Raw genomic sequence first — 18,828 nt, forward strand, 5'->3', positions numbered from 1 at the left:
AATCCTTTGTTCTTCACTCTTTCTTATCCCCACATATCCAATCAATTAACGAGTCTTATCATTTCTACTTCCATGGCATCTCTCCCACTCATCCCCTTCTCTTCACTCACCCAGCCACCATTTTCATTGTCCGTCATCACCTCTCACCTGAACTATTGCAAGATAGCCTGCTAATTAGTCTCCCTGACTCCTTTCTCTCCTCTCCCATGCATCCTCCACACTGCTAAAGTGATTTCCCTAAAGCACAAGCCTGACCATGTCACTCCCTTACTCAGTCAACTCCCCAGGCTCCCTAAAAACTCCAGGATCAAATTTGGACTCTTCTGCTTGGCATTTAAAGATCTTCACAACTGGGCACTGATCTTTGTTATGTATTACTCTCTTTTAGCTATTCTTCAGCTTAGACAAACTCAGCTTCTTCCACTTCCTCACGCACTACAATCTATGTCCTGTCTCTGTGCCTTTGCCCTGAATGGATGTCCCCCTTCCCTAGCATGAACTCCCTTCTGCTTCTCAGAATCTTTAGTTACTTTTAAAGCTCAGCTCAAGTACTATCTTTTACATGATGCCTGATTCCCCCAGCTGCTGGTGCCTTCTCCTGCTCCAAATTAGCTTGTAATTATTTTGTATATAGCTTATATGTATATTTTCCTTCCCTAACAGATTTAAGCTCCTTGAGATCATGGATTATTTTGTGTCTTTCTTTGGATCCCTAGCACCTAGTATAGTGCCCCTGGGAATTTAACAAATGCTTATAGATTGATTGAAGATCAAATCATTAATTTATCCATGAGATGTATTCCCACCAAAGGTGTTCTCCACCATCATGGGGAATGTTCTGCAGAGTCTAAGTGGAATAAGGATCCCTTGTAGAGACTACGATTCACCAGATGCTGTTTGTAGATGACACTGTACTTACTGCATCTAGCTGGTACAGTACACATGTGGCCCATCTTTAGTGAGAAAAGAGAGTTAGCTGAAAAGAGTTTGGCTTACTAATACTGTATTCATACTGGAAAAAACCAGACATATGAAGAATGCATATGTCCCAGATTATGAAATGCATTTAGACAAGCAATCCATTGAGTGAGCTATATATATATAGAGAGACACTGCAAGTAGGCAGTGAGCTAGGCCCAGAATTGAAGATAATAGTGGACTAGATTGTGCTTGGAAATTACATAAACTTAACTTATGCTCTTTTTCAATGCCCCTTATAAGCTGTACTGGCACACTCTGAGTTTAAGGGTTCCCTTCAACTACTGTACACCTTTGGGACAACTGGGAGAACACAATGTCTATGCAAGGGCAGTTTGTAATTTTGGACAGTGCAGCTTGCATGGTAGACAGGATGAAATGTGCCACAAGTGTGGTCCAGCAGCTGCTGCTTTATCTGTCACGGGTCACAAGTACAGACAAACGTATCCATGGTGACCTACCTGACCTAGTGAGGGTCGGAACTGTGGGATTAACGACATACCATTACAGGAGCAACCACAGTGAAGAGAACAGCTTTGACTACTGTAAGTATGTCCAAAACTTCAAAACTTACAGACAAAATAGAATGTAAGTTTTAATTCCATGTCCAAGAAAAAGTTAGCAGGTAGTAGGGTGGGAAAGCCCAACACCTTTTCTTTCAATGAGTAACCCAGGAGACTTCTTTTAGCCCCCTAGAGTCACTCATTTCTACAGATTTTGCCTCCCAAGAGGCATGCTGTAGGCACCTTAGAAGAAAACGAGAAGGAATTGATTCAGAGAACTTGCTAAATATAAAACAAGCCTTAAAGAATGAAGACTCATCATTCTTCACTTCTCTTTAACATTATCTTGTGTAAATGAATTTAGGAACCTAACAATACATTGGAGGAAGTATCATAAAAGTCAGAATCTGGATAAAAATGTTGTGTGATCTGTACAGAAATCTGAACAGGTAAAAATGTTTGTGGGTTATTTTTGTTTGTTTTCACATATAGGTGGTTCAGGTGAAAAACCTTTCCAGGACCAATGTATGCAAACAGCTGTTTTCCGTGAACAGGATCCTTGAATCACCCAGGTAAGACAATAATGGTCAGATTTTAGTTTCATTCTTTCCCTAACACCTTCACTGAAACTCATGTTTCTTTATTTCTTGTGTATATTGCAAAAACCAAAAAAACCCTGTGTCTTCCCCTCAAAATGAAAATAGTAGGAAGTTGCTAAAGCAAATTTAGGCTTCTTGTCAAGGAAAACTTACAAACACCTACAACTGGGGCAGCTAGATGGCGCAGTGGATAGAGCACCGGCCCTGGAGTGAGGAGTACCTGAGTTCAAATCCGGCCTCAGACACTTAACACTTACTAGCTGTGTGACCCTGGGCAAGTCACTTAACCCCAATTGCCTCACTAAAAAAAACAAAAACAAAACCAAAAAAAACACCTAGAACTACTTGTAAGTGGAATGGAATGCCTTAGAGGCTAGTGCCTTTCTTGTTGGAAGCCATCATTAAACAAAGGCCACCCAACCACTTGTTAGGTATTCTGTAGAGAAAATTCTTTTTCAGGAACAGGTTGAACAAGATGGACCCTGGGGTGTCTCTTCCAAGTCTAAGTCTGTAGTTTTGTCCATTTCACTTACTCTTCACAAGATCATGAGAGCCTTCTGAATTTTCTGACCAGATTTCTAAATAAACCTAAGAAAAAGTATTTTAAAAACAAATTCCCCAAGTGTCCCCAAAATATTCTCTTTGAACTACTACTCAGTGTTCTTATTATGAATTCCTCTTAATTCTAGTCCTTTCTTTTTAGCATTGCAGAAGACAGAAAAAGCATCTTCCTGAGTTTTAGAGCAGTCAAGTACATAAAAGAGAAAATATTTTTACATTGTAGGTGAATAATTAGAGGCACACAGTGATCAAATGTCTTGTTCAAGAAAAAAGTCAGTGGTAAAGCTAAAGCTTTCTAGCATGTTATCCCATTAGAGAATAAGTATTATTTAATTTTATATCACTCTCAATAGCTAGTATAGTGCTCTCCACATAGTAATTAGTACTTAATAAATGTTTGTTAAATCAGATCAGTCCATGCTAGGAATATACATACATACACATGCATATTCTGCCTCAGAATAGCTGTGTAACCCTGAGTCAAGTCGCTTAATGTCTCTGGAACTCGGTTTCTTCATCTTTAAAATGGGAAGATAATACCTATCCTCACAGAGTGATTGTGTGAAATAGACAATACATGTAAATATGAGCTATTATCACATACCATCTTATAGTTTATAAAGCTCAATATAAGAATCATCCTCATTGTACACCTATGGTCAAGGACTAGAGAAATTAAGTGACTTATTTGCCATTGTCAGTCCCATAGCATGCTTTAAAAGATTCCTACATATTTCTCTTTCTAAAGAGTTATGTTTCAAATGGTTGATATAAAAATCAGATTTCCCTAACCAATGATTTAAGGAGATATTATATGTGGTATTGGGGATGGCATGTTGATGGATAGCCTCAGGAAGCTGATCAATAATAAAACTAATATTTCATTTGATGGAGGAGGTGGGGAAGATAGATCTGTAGATTCATCATTGTAGGAAACTCCTGGTGAGAAATTTCTAGGGATCAAATCAGTACCTTCTCCAAAATGTATAGTGTAATAGAGTTGTCTGGGTCACTGAGAGTTTAAGTGAGTCGAGCAAGATCACACACTATGCATCAGGAGGAGGATTTGAACCCAAGTTGTGCTGACTCTAAGACCAGCTTCCTATCCAATGACTCCATGATGCCACTTTCACTTATTTTACCGCTGTCCTCAGATCAGATATGGTTATAATCCACAATTTCTCCCCATCTCTTATATATTCAATTAATTAACTGGGCATCCATTGAGCTCCTAGAGGACCTAGAGCTAGATGGGAACTCTGATTTTACTGATGAGGAAGCTGAAGACCAGAGAAGTTTAGTGACTTGTTTCTAAGTGACATCCATTATAAACATCAATAATAAAATTTGGACTTAGGTCCCTTCACTCTAGAGACACTGCTCTTTTCATTCTATCACACAGTCCAAATTCCTAATTATTGACTAGATACTGTAGTCTAGAAGACAAATTATAATCTAGAGAACGTTCTTTCTTAACAAGACATATGTATCATTTTGTTTTTTTAAAATGTGTCTATATCCCTAGTTTAAAGTATCAGGACCAACATTTCTATTATAAGCTTTTTCTAAATGTAATTATATTTTAGGGGAAATGATTTGATCTGTGCTATATCTGAATTCATGGAACTAACAAGATGTCACAAAGGAGTCTCAATGTAGTTCTTGTTTTATTATCCCACATACCTCTAAATACTTTAAAAATATGTATATTATTACTTTTCCCTTAATAGGTAGTATTCAGAATTTGTTACTACCTGTTGTATATAGAACTGTTTTAGGCACTGTGGGAGATTCAACATTTAAATAAGACATGGTCTCTGCACTGATGGAGTTTACATTCTCTAAACACAGACATGACTATACTGTACAATAATATAAATACAACAGGGTTGCCAAAGTGTAGGGTAAGAGAAGTGATTTGATAAAAAAAAAATAATTCAATAGGAAAATTTAACAAAATTGCTCCCATGTGACTTTACATTTAAAGCTGTTTCAAAGCTAGTTTCTTCATCTATAAAATAAAGGGGAGTTTGGAATAGATGACTTATAAGGTCCCTTCCAACTCCAACTCTACATGATCCTTAGGAGGGAAGGGAACAGAACAAAGATTAAATATAAACTAAAGTAAGTAATCAGGCATATATATTCATAAACTAAGATGAAAGAGTATTTTTGCATATTCATTGTTGATAAGTGATTATTTTAATTCCATGGTGACATAATGATATTTGTAAGAGAAGATTATATGTAGATCAAGTATGGGATCCTGAACAGGTAATTTAATATTGCTTTCTTAGTCAATAGATCTTACTGCATTGGTTAAAAAACAACCCCAAATTTAAGAGTACCAAAAGCTGTCAGTGCAATTTTTCTTGTTTTGTTTCTAATTTATCTTATTTCATATCAATGTTCTTCCAACTGGACAAGGGAAAGTTCATCAACTTCATAATTGGTGCATTCTTTGAATTTTAAAAATAATTTCTGGATTCAAAGATGCAAGAGAGAAATGGAAAGAGAATAGGTCTAAAGTTTTATTTAATACTATATAGATTTAATACTACTAGATCACTACTCTGGCTTCATTAATATGCATACTAATGCACTAGCTCAGAAACAGACACTGGGTGGGTGGAATTAAAGAGGATGAGTTATTTGGAGTCTTCACTTTCTATGGACCTGTAATATATTTGTAACACCAACTACAGGAAATAGTGTAGGAAGGCTTGATGTCACAATAATACTTTATGCCTCCATAAGGAGGGAAATTTTGTGTGTCATTGTATCTAAACAGTAACCTAGTTGCTGCTGTAATCTCTGACTAAACGAAGAGGAAAAACATGATGAATGAGTCATCTCAGAATCTTTAAAAATAATCTTGGTTCAGGAATGCTTAGAATAAATAGGGTCATAATTCTATTATCTGTATATTCTGAATAATCCTAAATATACAGAAAAGATAACAAAGATACAATAATTCAGCACTGGGTCTGCTTTCTATCATTCTCTAGGAAAAATCTTCCAAATCTGAATCCTACTTAATATAGTCATTTTTACTTTGGATGAAGCCTCAAACCAAAGGTTTAAAATCTATCTATTACATTTAAATGGAAAAAAAAATTAAAATTAGAATCCAATAATAAAAAGATACTCATTCTTTGACCAGCTCCATCCTTACCAGTTATTATATTTAACCAATAAGAATATATTTGACATGGTCTTGTCTTCTAAAGGTCAACAAATCTGTCTATGTCAAACCAGAAGGAGGAGGGAATTCCTAAGCAAGGAACTCAGCTCAGGAAGTACAGTACCATGTCTCCAATCCCCTGAAATCCGAGTCGAAGCTGGAAACATAAGGATAAATTGCCATAAGGTAAAAAATGCTAAAATATATAGGACTATGTCATGGGAAAAAATGAAAATTCCAAACTTAGATTAACAGTGAGACAACCTTTATGTGTGCAAAACAACACTCCATTCTCCTTTATCAGAATCCCTGAACAAAAACAACCCCATAAAGGTCCTACAGCCTAAAATATATTCCATTCATTGACCTTTTATCATTTGCACAAGTTTACTACTAATAAGAAAACTACTAACTCGTTACTCAATACTGCTAACAAGAAAACTCATATACAGAACTAGAATTATTAACTTTGCCAAATTTGGAAGCTTGATCTGTAATAAATATTTAGTCTATAAGCCCCTAGAACAAGGTTCTAAAATAAAGAACCACATACAGATATGGAGTGAATTTAATCCGTCATGTTACATGTTATATCTTATGTTGCATAAGAGCAAGAAATAAATTTATTAAAACAATTTCACCCTCACATTAGTTAATCTTAGGGCACAAATTTCTCCCTTTGTTGGGATGTTCTCTGGTTGTCCCATTCAGAGCTGTATCTCAGGTTAGTTTTGTGGGGTTTTTTTTGTTGCAAATGTTGTAATTAGTGATCTACCTATCATTTATTTCCAACAAACCTTAATTGAGTACAGTTTACATCTTTGAAATTACTCTTATCCAAGCAGGCTTCAGAATTTCAGAACTATTGCCTAGAAACAAGAATCCTTTATTTATATAGTCAGCAAAGGTTTTAGTGCCTAATATCAGTTGTGTGTGAGCACCGATTATGTTGTAGGTGCTGTTTTTCCTACTCAGGACTGGTGGGGGGATACTCAAGGAAAGAAAACATGGAAATGTGAATCATTGTCACACTTAATGGCACAGGATAGGTTAATATCTCTGGGGAGATTAATGTCTAAAAAGCCTCAGAGAATATCTAATATTCAAATTAATCCAAAACATCCTTCATAATCAAACTCTTCACATTCCAAATCATAGAGGGGGAGATTTTCTTTGAGTTTACATAGAAATTAGCCAGTTTAATATTAGCATGTGGGTCAAATGAGTTTCATCAAGTATTCATATGTACATGTGACATACATATATATTCATATGGGTGTGATAAATATAACAAAGTTTTTTACAAAGTCACTTGCTTTAATAATGAAGCTAGTCCTTATTTTATTAAAATTATTTTCATAGTTGATTGTAAATAAAAATTTCTATAAAAGTGAACCCTATTTTCCCATTGACCATATATAAAATGTGAGATGCATTCCCATAGTGAGGAAAGTGTACAATGAACTAAATTGGGAAATTTGGTAGGATAAGGGTTAATTTAAGATATGCTAACCACATAGCATTTTAAATAAATTGTCAAGTGCTTCTACATAACTGTGTAAATGGCTATGTAAATATTAGTGTTATGATTAGCTCGGTTATATTATACCCTTTGGAAGAGAGCATTCTGGACTTCCTGACATCTTATTACTGTCAGTCACCCTCTCTTTCACTAAATCTGCCATTAGTTAAGGTCATATGATTTTCTACTGTGCTTGGGAATCTCATTCTTTCATACTTAGAATCTAAGAAATTTGGTTTTTTCCTGCTGTTTTTGATTAAATATTTACCAAAGAGTGTTAAATGGGGTTAGTTTGTGATTTCACAGTTCACCAGCAGGTGACACCACCTAAAATGAAAATTGATTAAAAAACAAACATGTTGATGAAAACACCCTTTATATAAATAAAACCCTCTTCATTCTGTTTTTAAGGGCTCCAAATGACTGTATCAAATTATGAAAAAGGAATGGTCTTTATTTTTTTTAACATACTGTTTATCAAGTTTATTAGTCAGGATTCATGGTCATAATTAAACAAATATTTGAAATTCATATGCAAGTGAAGCTAAATGCTTATATTCCCATGGGTTTACATTTCAAAAACCAATGTCCAGGCAGCTAGGTGGCACAGTGGATAAAGCACCGGCCTTGGATTCAGGAGTACCTGAGTTCAAATCCGGCCTCAGACACTTGACACTTACTAGCTGTGTGACCCTGGGCAAGTCACTTAACCCCCACTGCCCACCCAAAAAACAAAAACACAAACAAAAAAAATGTCCAACTGATGTTAGAATGCAACACACAACCACAATGTAACTAAGCAAGGCAATCGGCTAATTTTATTTCAATGTCAATTTAGTTTCTCAGTGGCCAAATTTCACTCAAATTTTAGAGAATTTAAAAGTTAATTTTATAGTGCAGAATCCTCCACAGAATACTAACTACGGTATCTACTCGCACAAGTAAACAAAAAAGGAACCATACTCAGAATTAATGGAAAGGATCTCACTGTTTGATGAACTATCAATAAAGGAGTAATATAAATTATCCACTTCAGGAAAAAGTGTAAACATTAATTAGAGCCATAAATAGAGCCCTGTATAGGGTTCCAATCTAGAATGGCTATAATCTTTAAACTAAAAATTGGTACATTCTGGCAATTAGTATTCCATTTTCAAAATCTGCTTTGAAATATACTTTTCTTGAAATTAGAGGTGTCCTGGAAAATCCGGGCTATATAACCACCATAGCAGAGGGGAGCCATAGGGCAGTTAAATCTCATTAGGGTTTTTTTTTTCTCTACAGTTCGATTATAAGAATTCTTGTAGAATTCTTAAAGGGTAGGGGAAAGAGCTAAAATATTTAATAATTATTTCCTTAAAATTAATTTTATATGCTTATTTAAAATGATTATAGAAAGCAAACAGCCTAGTGGGTCAAGGCCATCCTTGGATTCAGAAAGACCAGGGTTCACAGTAATCAAAACAAACTCTAAGACTGAGAAAGTCACTAAACCACTCATTGTCCCGCCAGACAACTGTAAAACCAAATCAGAGAGAGCTACCTAACCCCACTTAGTGAATGAGGATCTCCACACAGGGATTTCCCATAACATTGATTTACGGGTCCATCCCAGAAGAAAAATCACTAAGAGATGATGAATGAAGGAAAGTAAAGCGTTCCAACTGCAAACCTTGGCCAAGCTTCATCCTTTCACTTAATTTCCCATCTTAAGGCGTTTTATATTCCCTGCAAAATAGGAAGCCAGTTGCCATTAGCTTCCCAGGGTTCTCTCTCCGTATTAGCACTTATGAGGAACCCTCTTTCATTTAGGATTACTCTGCCTTACTACCCTCCTCCGTTTGAATGACCCTTGAATTGTTCCAGTTCCTCGAGGGCAGTCACCACCCCACCACACCCCACCCCCAACAGTTCAGCACCTGTGGGCAGGCACTCAGTCTATGCTGGCTGATTTATCCCAGCACCTTGCCCTCAGAGAAGGCAGAAAGGAACATTTTTCTCGCATCAAGGAACTGTAAATGGAAACTGGGACTCTTTGGTCCTGGGTTGCCCCATAACTCTCAGTCCACTTCTTCCTGCCTCGGTTTCCCCACATTGGTCTTCAAAAGGAGACACTACCTTTCCTGCCCCCTTCAGGGTGGAGTCCCAGAAATTAACATATAACTGGCCTAGCCCGGACCCTAGTGCGCCGGTTCAGATAGATGTATTCCCGCCCTCCCTCGAGGTAGGAGGCAGTTCTTCAGCTCTCCGGGGATCCCGTGGCTGACACGGCCTGCGCCTCTAGATTGAAGGTGCAGGAGGAGATCCCGAGCACCCCGGCGGTAGACAGAGCACCGAGGGTAGAAAGAAACCCCAGGGAGCTCGCGCGGCTCTCGGGGCGGATCCAGCGTTGGGGGGGTGGGGTGGAGGGAGGGAGTAGCGTGCAACGTGGTCACATTTGGCGGGAGAGAGGAGAGGAAACGCAGGAAGGAGGGGGGTGTCTCGAAGCCTTCTTCGGCCAGGCCTGGCGGGAGTCTGTGACTCACTCCCCGATCCGGAGAGCCTGAGTCACGCAAGCTTCTTGGAGGGGGCGGCTCCCTAGGGAGGGAAGAACCAGGGGCGTGGTTCGGAGGAGGGGGCATGTCGAGGACTACGTCCCACCCCGCCGTGGTCCTCAGGCCTGGGCTCGGAGGAAGCTGGGGAGAAGGGAAAAAGGGATAGCCAGACCGCGCACGGTGTCCAGGCTCGCCCTTCCTTTCGCGAAGCTCGCGCCTGAGCCTTCCACCAGTGACCGACCCCACTCCCCTTCCTCCCCACCCCTCCCCAACTCTGCCTAGACGTACGACCCAGGCAATCGCCAGACCGCGAAGCACCACCTCCCCACCCCCAATCCCCCTAGCACTAACCCCGACTCGGCCCCACCCGCGCGGCCAATGACGCCGTCGCAGGACGGTGGGGTGCGCGACCAATCGGAGCGGGCCCGGCGGAGAAGGCCGCCTCGGCCTCGAGCCGCCGGGACCAATGAGAGGCTGGCGGCGGTGTCCGCGGGGTGGGAGGGACAGGAGGTGAGAGGTCACGAGGCCCCGCCCCTCCTCTCCTTTCCCCTTTGCCCCGCCTCTCCCGCGCCCCAGCGCCGCCGCGGCTGCTGCTGCTGCTGCTGCTGCTGGTGGTGCTGCTGGTGCTGGTGCCGGCAGCTCGTGTCCCCTCCCCCTCCCCGCCCGCGAGCGCTCCCGCCTCACGGCTCCGTGTCTCTCTCCCCCTCCTCTCTCTCTCCCTCTCTCTCACGCTCAGCGCAATGGCGGCGGCAGCGGCGGCGGCGGCCGAGCAGCAACAGTTTTACCTGCTCCTGGGGAACCTGCTCAGCCCCGACAATGTGGTGCGGAAACAAGCGGAGGTAACTGAGTCTCTCCTCCCCCTCCCCCCCACCCTGACCCTGATCTTCCGGGCTCCCCTCGGCCCGATCGCCGGCCCCGCGGGATACCGCCCCCCCACCCCGGGCCCGGGGCCCCCAACCGGGTCATTCCCTCCACTTCACGCTCCTCTCACGGCCGCTGTCCTCCCGTCCGGCCTGATCTGGGCCCGGGCAGGCGGAGCAGAGGCGCCGGGCCGGCCCAGCCCACGTGGGAGCTGGAGCCGACGCGGCCGCCGCTGCCCCCGCCACCGAGGACTTTCCATCCCGGCCCCTGCCGCCCCTTCCAGCCTGAGATGGGGAGGCCTCGGCTCCCCTCCCCCCGCCCTGCCCTGTCCGGTCTCGTCCCGCCTTGGCAGTTACCCCCCCCTCCCCGCCCCCCACCGTGGTACCCGGGTGCTGTTATGCATGCACATAGTCTATGGGGTCAGGAAGGAGAGCTTCGATCCTGCCACCGGAGATGGGGGTGGGGAGGTTGGACCCCGACCCGACTTGGATCATCCTCTTCCCCTCCCCCTCCCGCACGGTTTGACCTTTCCCATGCCCCCCCATGCCCCTTTTCCCGCTTTCTCCTAATGGGATTTCCCCTCCCCCATCCAGGCTTCTGTCTCCACCTCTGTCCCCCTCCCCCCACCATTCCACCAAATCCCGTGCTGCCGCCTGTCCCATTTCTCCTCTTCCACTCATTCTTTTCCACCTGGTACTTACTGTCCTCTTATCATTCCGCACCTTATCCCTTCCCCCTGGCTTTCATTCTCGGCTGCTGTCACTCTTCCCTCCGGACTCCTTTAGCCTCCTTTTGCTAATTCTGTCCATTCCCTAAGCCGAGGGGGAGAAATAGAGGTTTGTTTTCTCTGGTATTCTCTTCCTCAAAAGACTGCTTTTCTAAAGAACTGTCCACAGCCAGCTGCCCAGCTTTATGTATCATGTCGCCTTTTTTTTTTTTTTTCCTTCAAATTTTCTCCCGACTCTAGGGAGCCATGTGCACTCATTTTTGTGACACATGAAGTAAGTTAGGGGATTTTGCTGTATTCTTAGGTCCAATAGCACATGTTTTAATAAGTTCAAAAGGACAGAGAAAGTACAGCTCAGTATTGGAGTACTTGCCTGTTTGGTCTACAGCTTCATCACGTTGGTTACCTGCAGGGACTTTAGCGATATATAATCTGGACTAAATTTTTTTCTTGATTACCTATGAATGGACTTCGTTGCCCAAACTTTTGGAAGCTGGGGAATGGAGAAAAGCTTTTCTGAATTTATTATTGTACTATGTGCCAGATATTACCACGTTGCAAAGAATTGTTTTGTTTCTGGGTTACCATGGCCAAAGAATTGTTTCAGATACACCTACATCCAAGGAAAGTTTATTTGGCATCTTCTCTCTTCTTGCCCCTCCCCTTGAAGGATTTGGTGACTTTTCTTCAAAATCTCGAGTGTATGACTTCAGGTTTTCAGTACTAGAAATTTGGTCCTTGAGGAAAATATTTTAAGGAAACTTACTACTTTTGCCCGTGGTGTTTTTTGGTAGCTGACTATTTTGGGTTTTGTCCCCCCCCCCCCCCAAGACAAATTAAAACACTTTGTCTCTGCTAGCTCCCTGAAGTAGAACTTTTCATGTATTGCAAAGCAAAGAATGGTATTATAATTAGTAAGCTAGGTTAATTCTCCTTCCTCCACTTGCTTAAGTCTCTATTGTCAAGCTTAGTGGGGAATCTCTCTCCTATTGAACTAAAATACCAGTGTCTGTTCAGCATGAATTCCTATTGGTGGCTGTCTTTGGTCTTTTATCACTTGCATCACTTTGTTAGTGAGTTCAGCACATTCTTTCATAAACAATTGGGGGAAAAGCAGTGTTCTCATTAGTTTCATAATGAAGACTCAGGCACTGATTAATTTTTTCTCTTATTTCTGTTGATTATATATCTCAAATCATTTGTGTCTAATTTTTTTAAGTGGCAAAATGATTAAAGGAGATTCTACTACTTTATAAGAAGTCAACTATAAGTCACATAGATCTAATTTTTGTGACAAACTAATATTAAGGAGTAGCTGCCAACATCTGAGTTTCAATAATAAGAAGACTAAATGCTAATGTTACATTAAATCAAATTTACACATGAAATAATCAGTTTGCTTTAGTAAATCAAACTAAAGATAATTGGCCATTTTAGGTTAATAAGAAATATAAAATATTTTCACAAATTTTCTTTGAACTTGAAGAATTGGTGTTTAGGAAATGTCTAAATAAAATATACTTTGTTGACACCAAATGCCAAACTGTTGAAGAAGTAAACTTGTTTTGTATTAAAATTTGATCATATACAGTAAATGTCTTTCATTTCTATCAAAGTATAAATTCTATTTTGGAAATTTTGTTTGGTGAGATGTTAACTCTTATGTGGATCATGTTTGTTTCCTTGTGTTCCCTACATATAGTGTGTGACTCATTTATCAATAGGCCTTACTACTTCTCTATCTTTATTGTTAAAAAAGGAGGCAGTATTACCAGGTCCTACAAGGGTGAATTTTCTTATAAGCTAGATTTAGCTTCACGGTAAGAAAAAAAATCATAAACGTCTTGATTTTTTTTCTCCTTTATTCCCAAAATGAATCTTCAGATGTTTGGGGGGGAAAGAGAATAGTCCCAGTAATTAGAAACAGAAAAATCATAATGAATTGGTCATTATGAAAAAGAACAAATAATTGAAAGAGGGGGTATTCAGTTGAGGAAATTGATTTCTGTAAACCCATGCATAGAATTCTTGGTATAACTTCAAGTCAAAGTTTTTATTCTGAGTGGATTTTCCCCAGAAAGTTTGTTTCTCTTTGATCCTGGGGGAAGGAAAAAAAAACTTCATTAATATCAATGGAAGTTGGATGAAAGGAAGAGAGACTAGCTTAGCTCCCTTGAAATGTATTTAATGGTCTTAGTCAGGGACAGATAGAAGCTGCTTTTTCTCATTTTACTACTCTCTTGCAAATAAGAGAAGGGTAAAAAGGCTTTCCGTAACAGTGACAGAATTTGATATGACCAAAATATTGGTGGATTTTGTTTGCCAGCACTTATGAACCAATAAATGCCTGGTAAATTACCTAGACTAGTGTGTCTGGTTTTCCTTCTATTGAAGAAGTTATAATGTATAGCAGCCTCAAACATGCATAACAATAATGCATTTTCTATAAAACTACTTCTGTACCTCTATATAGTGTGTGAGATAAATGACCCTTAATTCCAGAAGTCTTGTGCCAGAGGAATGCAAGCTCTAGAAGGTCCTGCTGGGGCTGAAAGGATTCCAGTAATAGGCTTATGTTATGTCTCTTGTCCAAAGACCAGCATGGCTAAGTTCAGAAAGACTCATCACCAGTTTGGTGTGGTGTAGTCAAAAAGGACCATCTGCTGAATTGTTCAGAAGGTCTTAATTTTCATCCCCGAAATAGGTGCACACCAAGGAAGAAGCCACACAGGTCCTTGGATTATTGAAGTACGCACAGAGCCAGGTTTAACAGACCTTGTAGAATCTTGGGTGTAGTGCCACAGTTCACAGGATGACCCTGTTTCACAGATCTAGAGCTGCAAAATGACCTTTGAGGTCATCCAGTGAACCTAATTTTAAAGGTGGGGAAACTCAGACCCTGAAAAATGAATTGACAGCCAAAAAAATTGAACCCAAGTCTTGTGACTCCAAATGTAGAATTCTTTACACCATACTCTTGGAATAAATTGAAACCAACAACTAACATGGGATCATTTGGAGTTTATTGATATTGTTATATATAGTCTATCAATAGATAGAGAGTGGTGTGCTTCTTTCTTAAATTGTATTGTAAGAATAGTATTAGGTTGAAGGTAGTAAGCAAACAGATTTTACCTTTTTATATGGTATGATGGAAGAAGAACTTGACTAGAAGCTGGGAAGACCTGGTTTCAGGGACCATATCTAACACATACCAATTGTGTGACCCTGGGCAAGGCACCCCAGCAATTCTCTAAGACAAGTTTGCAGGAAAAAATGCCTACATGAAATGAAAGAGGGAGTTTCCTCATTTAGTAAGTTCCCTATACTAATGAAATCACAAGTCCAGGTGATATCCCTATTAATCTTGACATTAAAATTTTAACTTGTACTATAGCCAGAAAATTTGCTCACTTTGAACTTTTAAAGGGTCAGAAAAAAATCTTCTGGGTATTTTTTTTATTGAAGGCAAGTGTTTCTTTTTCTCAGGATAATTAATCTTTTAGTTCTCATGCTTCCTCAGCATCCAAGTTTAGATTAAGCTCTTTTTGGGAGCTAGAATGTAGCCAGGCTTTTTTTTTTTTTGTCTAAGCCAGTTATCTTTATAAGAAATGATCTGTAGTCACAAAATAGCTTTCATTTCCAAACTATTCTTTTCTCAGAAACAAAATTCCAGCCAGAAGTAATGAATATTCACAGGCTTGATTCGATAATCACTAAGGCAGTCAAAGTGGAAAACGTATCATAAACTGAAAATTAAAAGAATCCCACTTCCTAGTGGGAATCATATTCTAAGATTATATTCCATTGACTGCAAATCTGGAAGAACATAATTTGGTATTTTGATTTTTTTTTTTTTAAGTGAGGCAATTGGGGTTAAGTGACTTGCCCAGGGTCACACAGCTAGTAAGTGTTAACTGGCTGAGGCCAGATTTGAACTCAGGTACTCCTGACTCCAGGGCTGGTGCTCTATCCACTGCAACCTAGCTGCCCCATGACCTTTATTTTTAAGGCTATTACTAGGATAAACTAAGGTATAATATGCCATGCAAATATTCTCCTTAGGCCTTGGAGGCTGCTGAAAGAAGGTTGATCCAGGCATTTCAGAGAATTGTGGGCTAAGAAAAAAATCTTTATTGACTGGAATTTCAGCCTTATCTTCATGATTAGATTTGATTTATATGTGCTAAAGAAATCAGTGATAACATAAATCTTGAATGTTTTGAAGGATCTTTTTGTAGTTATCTTTGAGTAAGCATAGAATATGTAGACTTAGTTCTAGAATAGCTTAGTATTTGGGGAAAACAATAATTATTCTAGAACTAAGGCTATATACATTTTTTATGTTGTTTATGCTTAAAGGTAAATAACAAAGATTCTCCAAAGCATTCCAGCATGAAGATTTATAGCTTTTCATCTAATAGCATTTAAAGAAATAACAATATGCCTAGCCTAATAATAGTAACTCAGACTCACATAGTTCTTTCTTTACTACCTGAATATTGTATCATGCCTAATTTACAGAAGAGCAGACTGAGACTCAGAAGTTAAGTGACTTGCCCAAAGTCTCTTGACTGGTAAGTATTAGAGCTGGGATTTGAACTTATGTTCTGACACTTAAATCCTATTAGTACACTTTCTATTTTACTTTGCTGCCTCTCATACCATCCTACTGTGATGGTAGTTTGTGTGATATTGTATTTCATTTTTATTTCATTCATTTATTTTTTTTTTCAGGGCAATGAGGGTTAAGTGACTTATCCAGGGTCACACAGCTAGTTATGTGTCAAATGTCTGAAGCTGGATTTGAACTCAGGGCCTCCTGAATCCAAGGCCAGTGCTTTATCCACTGTGCCACATAGCTGCCCCCTGATATTGTATTTTCTGTTATATTCACTAATATTCACTTCATATACATTCCTAAAGAATCTTAAGATTCAAAAAAGTCTAAAGAATCTAAGGAGTCCATATCATTACACTACAAGTTTTCTGTAAAATTTCATGGTCCTTCAAAGCAACATATAATAGCTGTTCAGATAGGTAAACCATTTGATCTAAATGTACTGCACGTCCCCAGTTTTGTTTTTACCTTAAATTAAAAATTATCCACAATTGACTTCTCATTTTGAGATTTGCAAACTGCATTCACCAGCTTCTATAAAATTCTGCATTCATCAGTATCACTTTGAATTTGTGAGTTTGCCATGTTATCCAAAAAGGAGCTTAAGTTTACCAAAACATCTACCTCCCCTTCACCCCCAAATTTATCTGTTTTCCTCCCAACGAGCAGCAATGTGCTTGCAGTGAGAGTATTTCTTAAAAGGATGAGAAGAATCAGGCTGTCACGTGCAAGGAAAAATGTACTGGACTGGGAGATAGACTTGCATTCAAGTACTAGCAGCTTGACTTGTTTGTCCTGGGCGAGTCTCCTAAGCCTCAAAATGCCTTGTCTCACTGGAATATATGATCAAACCAGAGAATATGTAGATGTGCTTTCTAAACCTTAACCATAAAGTTATCAGCTAAACAGCAAACTTTACCTTGGCCTACAGTGCTTAAGTCTGAGAGAGCTAGTATAGTCATGGAGCATATTTGATGTAATACTGCCTTTCTATTAATATTTAGTAAGTGGATAGTAATTAAGTTAGAGGAAAAGAGTAACATCTTGAGAAAAATTAACTTTCACCCAGAAAAAAATAAAGTGGACTGTGAATTTAAGTATTGAGGTACCTTTTTTAAAATTCAGTCTGTGTGTCCGTATCACTTTGTCTTCTGATATCTACGCTTATTCCTCTTTTCGTAGTAGATGATTATACAAGAATATTTTAGTTATGGTCTCATTCTAGTAAAGATAAGGAAAATGTACCTCAGGAAATGGTGGATTGTCTTATCTTTCCTTGATTGCTAATTCCAGGTCAGATGTAGCTCTGTAGTGGCCTTATGTAATTTAAATCAATTCTGGGTTTTCTTTGGTCTAGACCAGAGCTTCTTAAACTTTTCCCATTCGTGACCCCTTTTTGCCAGAGAAATTTTTGTGCAACCCTAGGTAAGTATATAAAATAGGTATGTGTAACCTTTTACTGTTGTCAAGTTTTTCGTGACCATATATGGCGTCATGACCCACAGTTAAAAGAAGCTTTGGTCTAGAGAATGTGGAGGAAATTACCTTTCTATTCATGGCCTTGCTTTTGGAAAGAGATTGGCACAAAGTGGAGATGTAGTCCTAAAAAGGAGGGTGATAAACTAATGGGTTACTTGCAAAGGGTCCTAGAATCCACGTATATGTGGGAGTATATTTATTGAAATATCATTTTGATGTTATCAAATTCTATCAGAATACTTGGGGAAAGAAAACCTAAGTTCTAGTACCATGCTGGTAAAACCTTGGCTATGTATTCTCTGTGACCTTGAGCAAGTCAGTTTCCTTATTTATAAAGTCATAGCTTTGGACTAGATAATTTCTATGGTCCCATCCAATTCTAAATTTATAATAAGCCAACATCTTTTTTGTGGGCTAAATTATGTAGGTGCAGTTGTGACTAATAAAATACCAAATGTAAAAGTTACTGATTTAATTTTCTCATTGAATAGATTAGTATAACCACTGTTATTCAGGGGTCCTCAATTTTTAAATGTCCCCATATTTTTGAAAGGTTAGTAACAACCCAACTAGGTCACTGTTTCCTCACATGGCTCTAGAGAAATCATCATCCTTGAGACATCATTACAATCTCTATTTTTCATTCTCTGCCTTTGTGTGTGTGTGTGGGGGGGGACTGGGTTGTTGTTTTTTTTTTATGGCTGGGCCAATGAGGGTTAAGTGACTTGCCCAGGGTCACACAGCTAGTGTCAAGTGTCTGAGGCTGGATTTGAACTCAGGTCCTCCTGAATCCAGGGATGGTGCTTTATCCACTGCACCACCTAGCTGCCCCCTCTGCCATTTTTTTTTTAACCTGGGAGATGGGAAGAAAGTGGGGAGACAGGAGAGGAGCTAGAAATAATGACAGCCAGGAATGAAGAAGGATAACTATATCTCATGTATAAGAAATTGATAGGGGAGGGAGACAGGCAGGAAGGAGGAAGGATTTGGAAGAACAAGTGGTTGGATAAATAGCAGGGAGAAAATTGAACCCCTGACACAGGTTCCTGACCATTGTATCCCAAGTATAAATTGTGTCACATATTGAAGAGGGTTGGGAGGCACTGGACGGACACAGTGACCTTTGTTGATCTCTTCCTACCTAGATTCTATATTAGCCCCTTTTTTCGTGCAGCCTTATATCCAATAACATATACCTACCTCTATAGCTATATTTCCTTGAGTCATTATCTTTTCTAGAGATCTCATCCATACTTCCT

General features: G+C 39.6%; 1 protein-coding gene across 1 annotated transcript in view; it reads left to right on the plus strand.

Moving 5' to 3' along the window:
• The first annotated feature begins 10,450 nt into the window (after positions 1-10,450).
• IPO5 (importin 5) overlaps positions 10,451-18,828 on the plus strand; it is a 56,925-nt gene continuing 48,547 nt past the window's right edge. Inside the window, exon 1 of the mRNA XM_043996324.1 lies at positions 10,451-10,720. Coding sequence (XP_043852259.1) covers positions 10,622-10,720 — 99 coding nt within the window. The 5' untranslated portion in view covers positions 10,451-10,621. The remainder of the gene's footprint in view (positions 10,721-18,828) is intronic.

Source organism: Dromiciops gliroides, chromosome 3 (genome assembly GCF_019393635.1).
Source record: "Dromiciops gliroides isolate mDroGli1 chromosome 3, mDroGli1.pri, whole genome shotgun sequence".
Classification (NCBI taxonomy): Eukaryota; Metazoa; Chordata; class Mammalia; order Microbiotheria; family Microbiotheriidae; genus Dromiciops; species Dromiciops gliroides.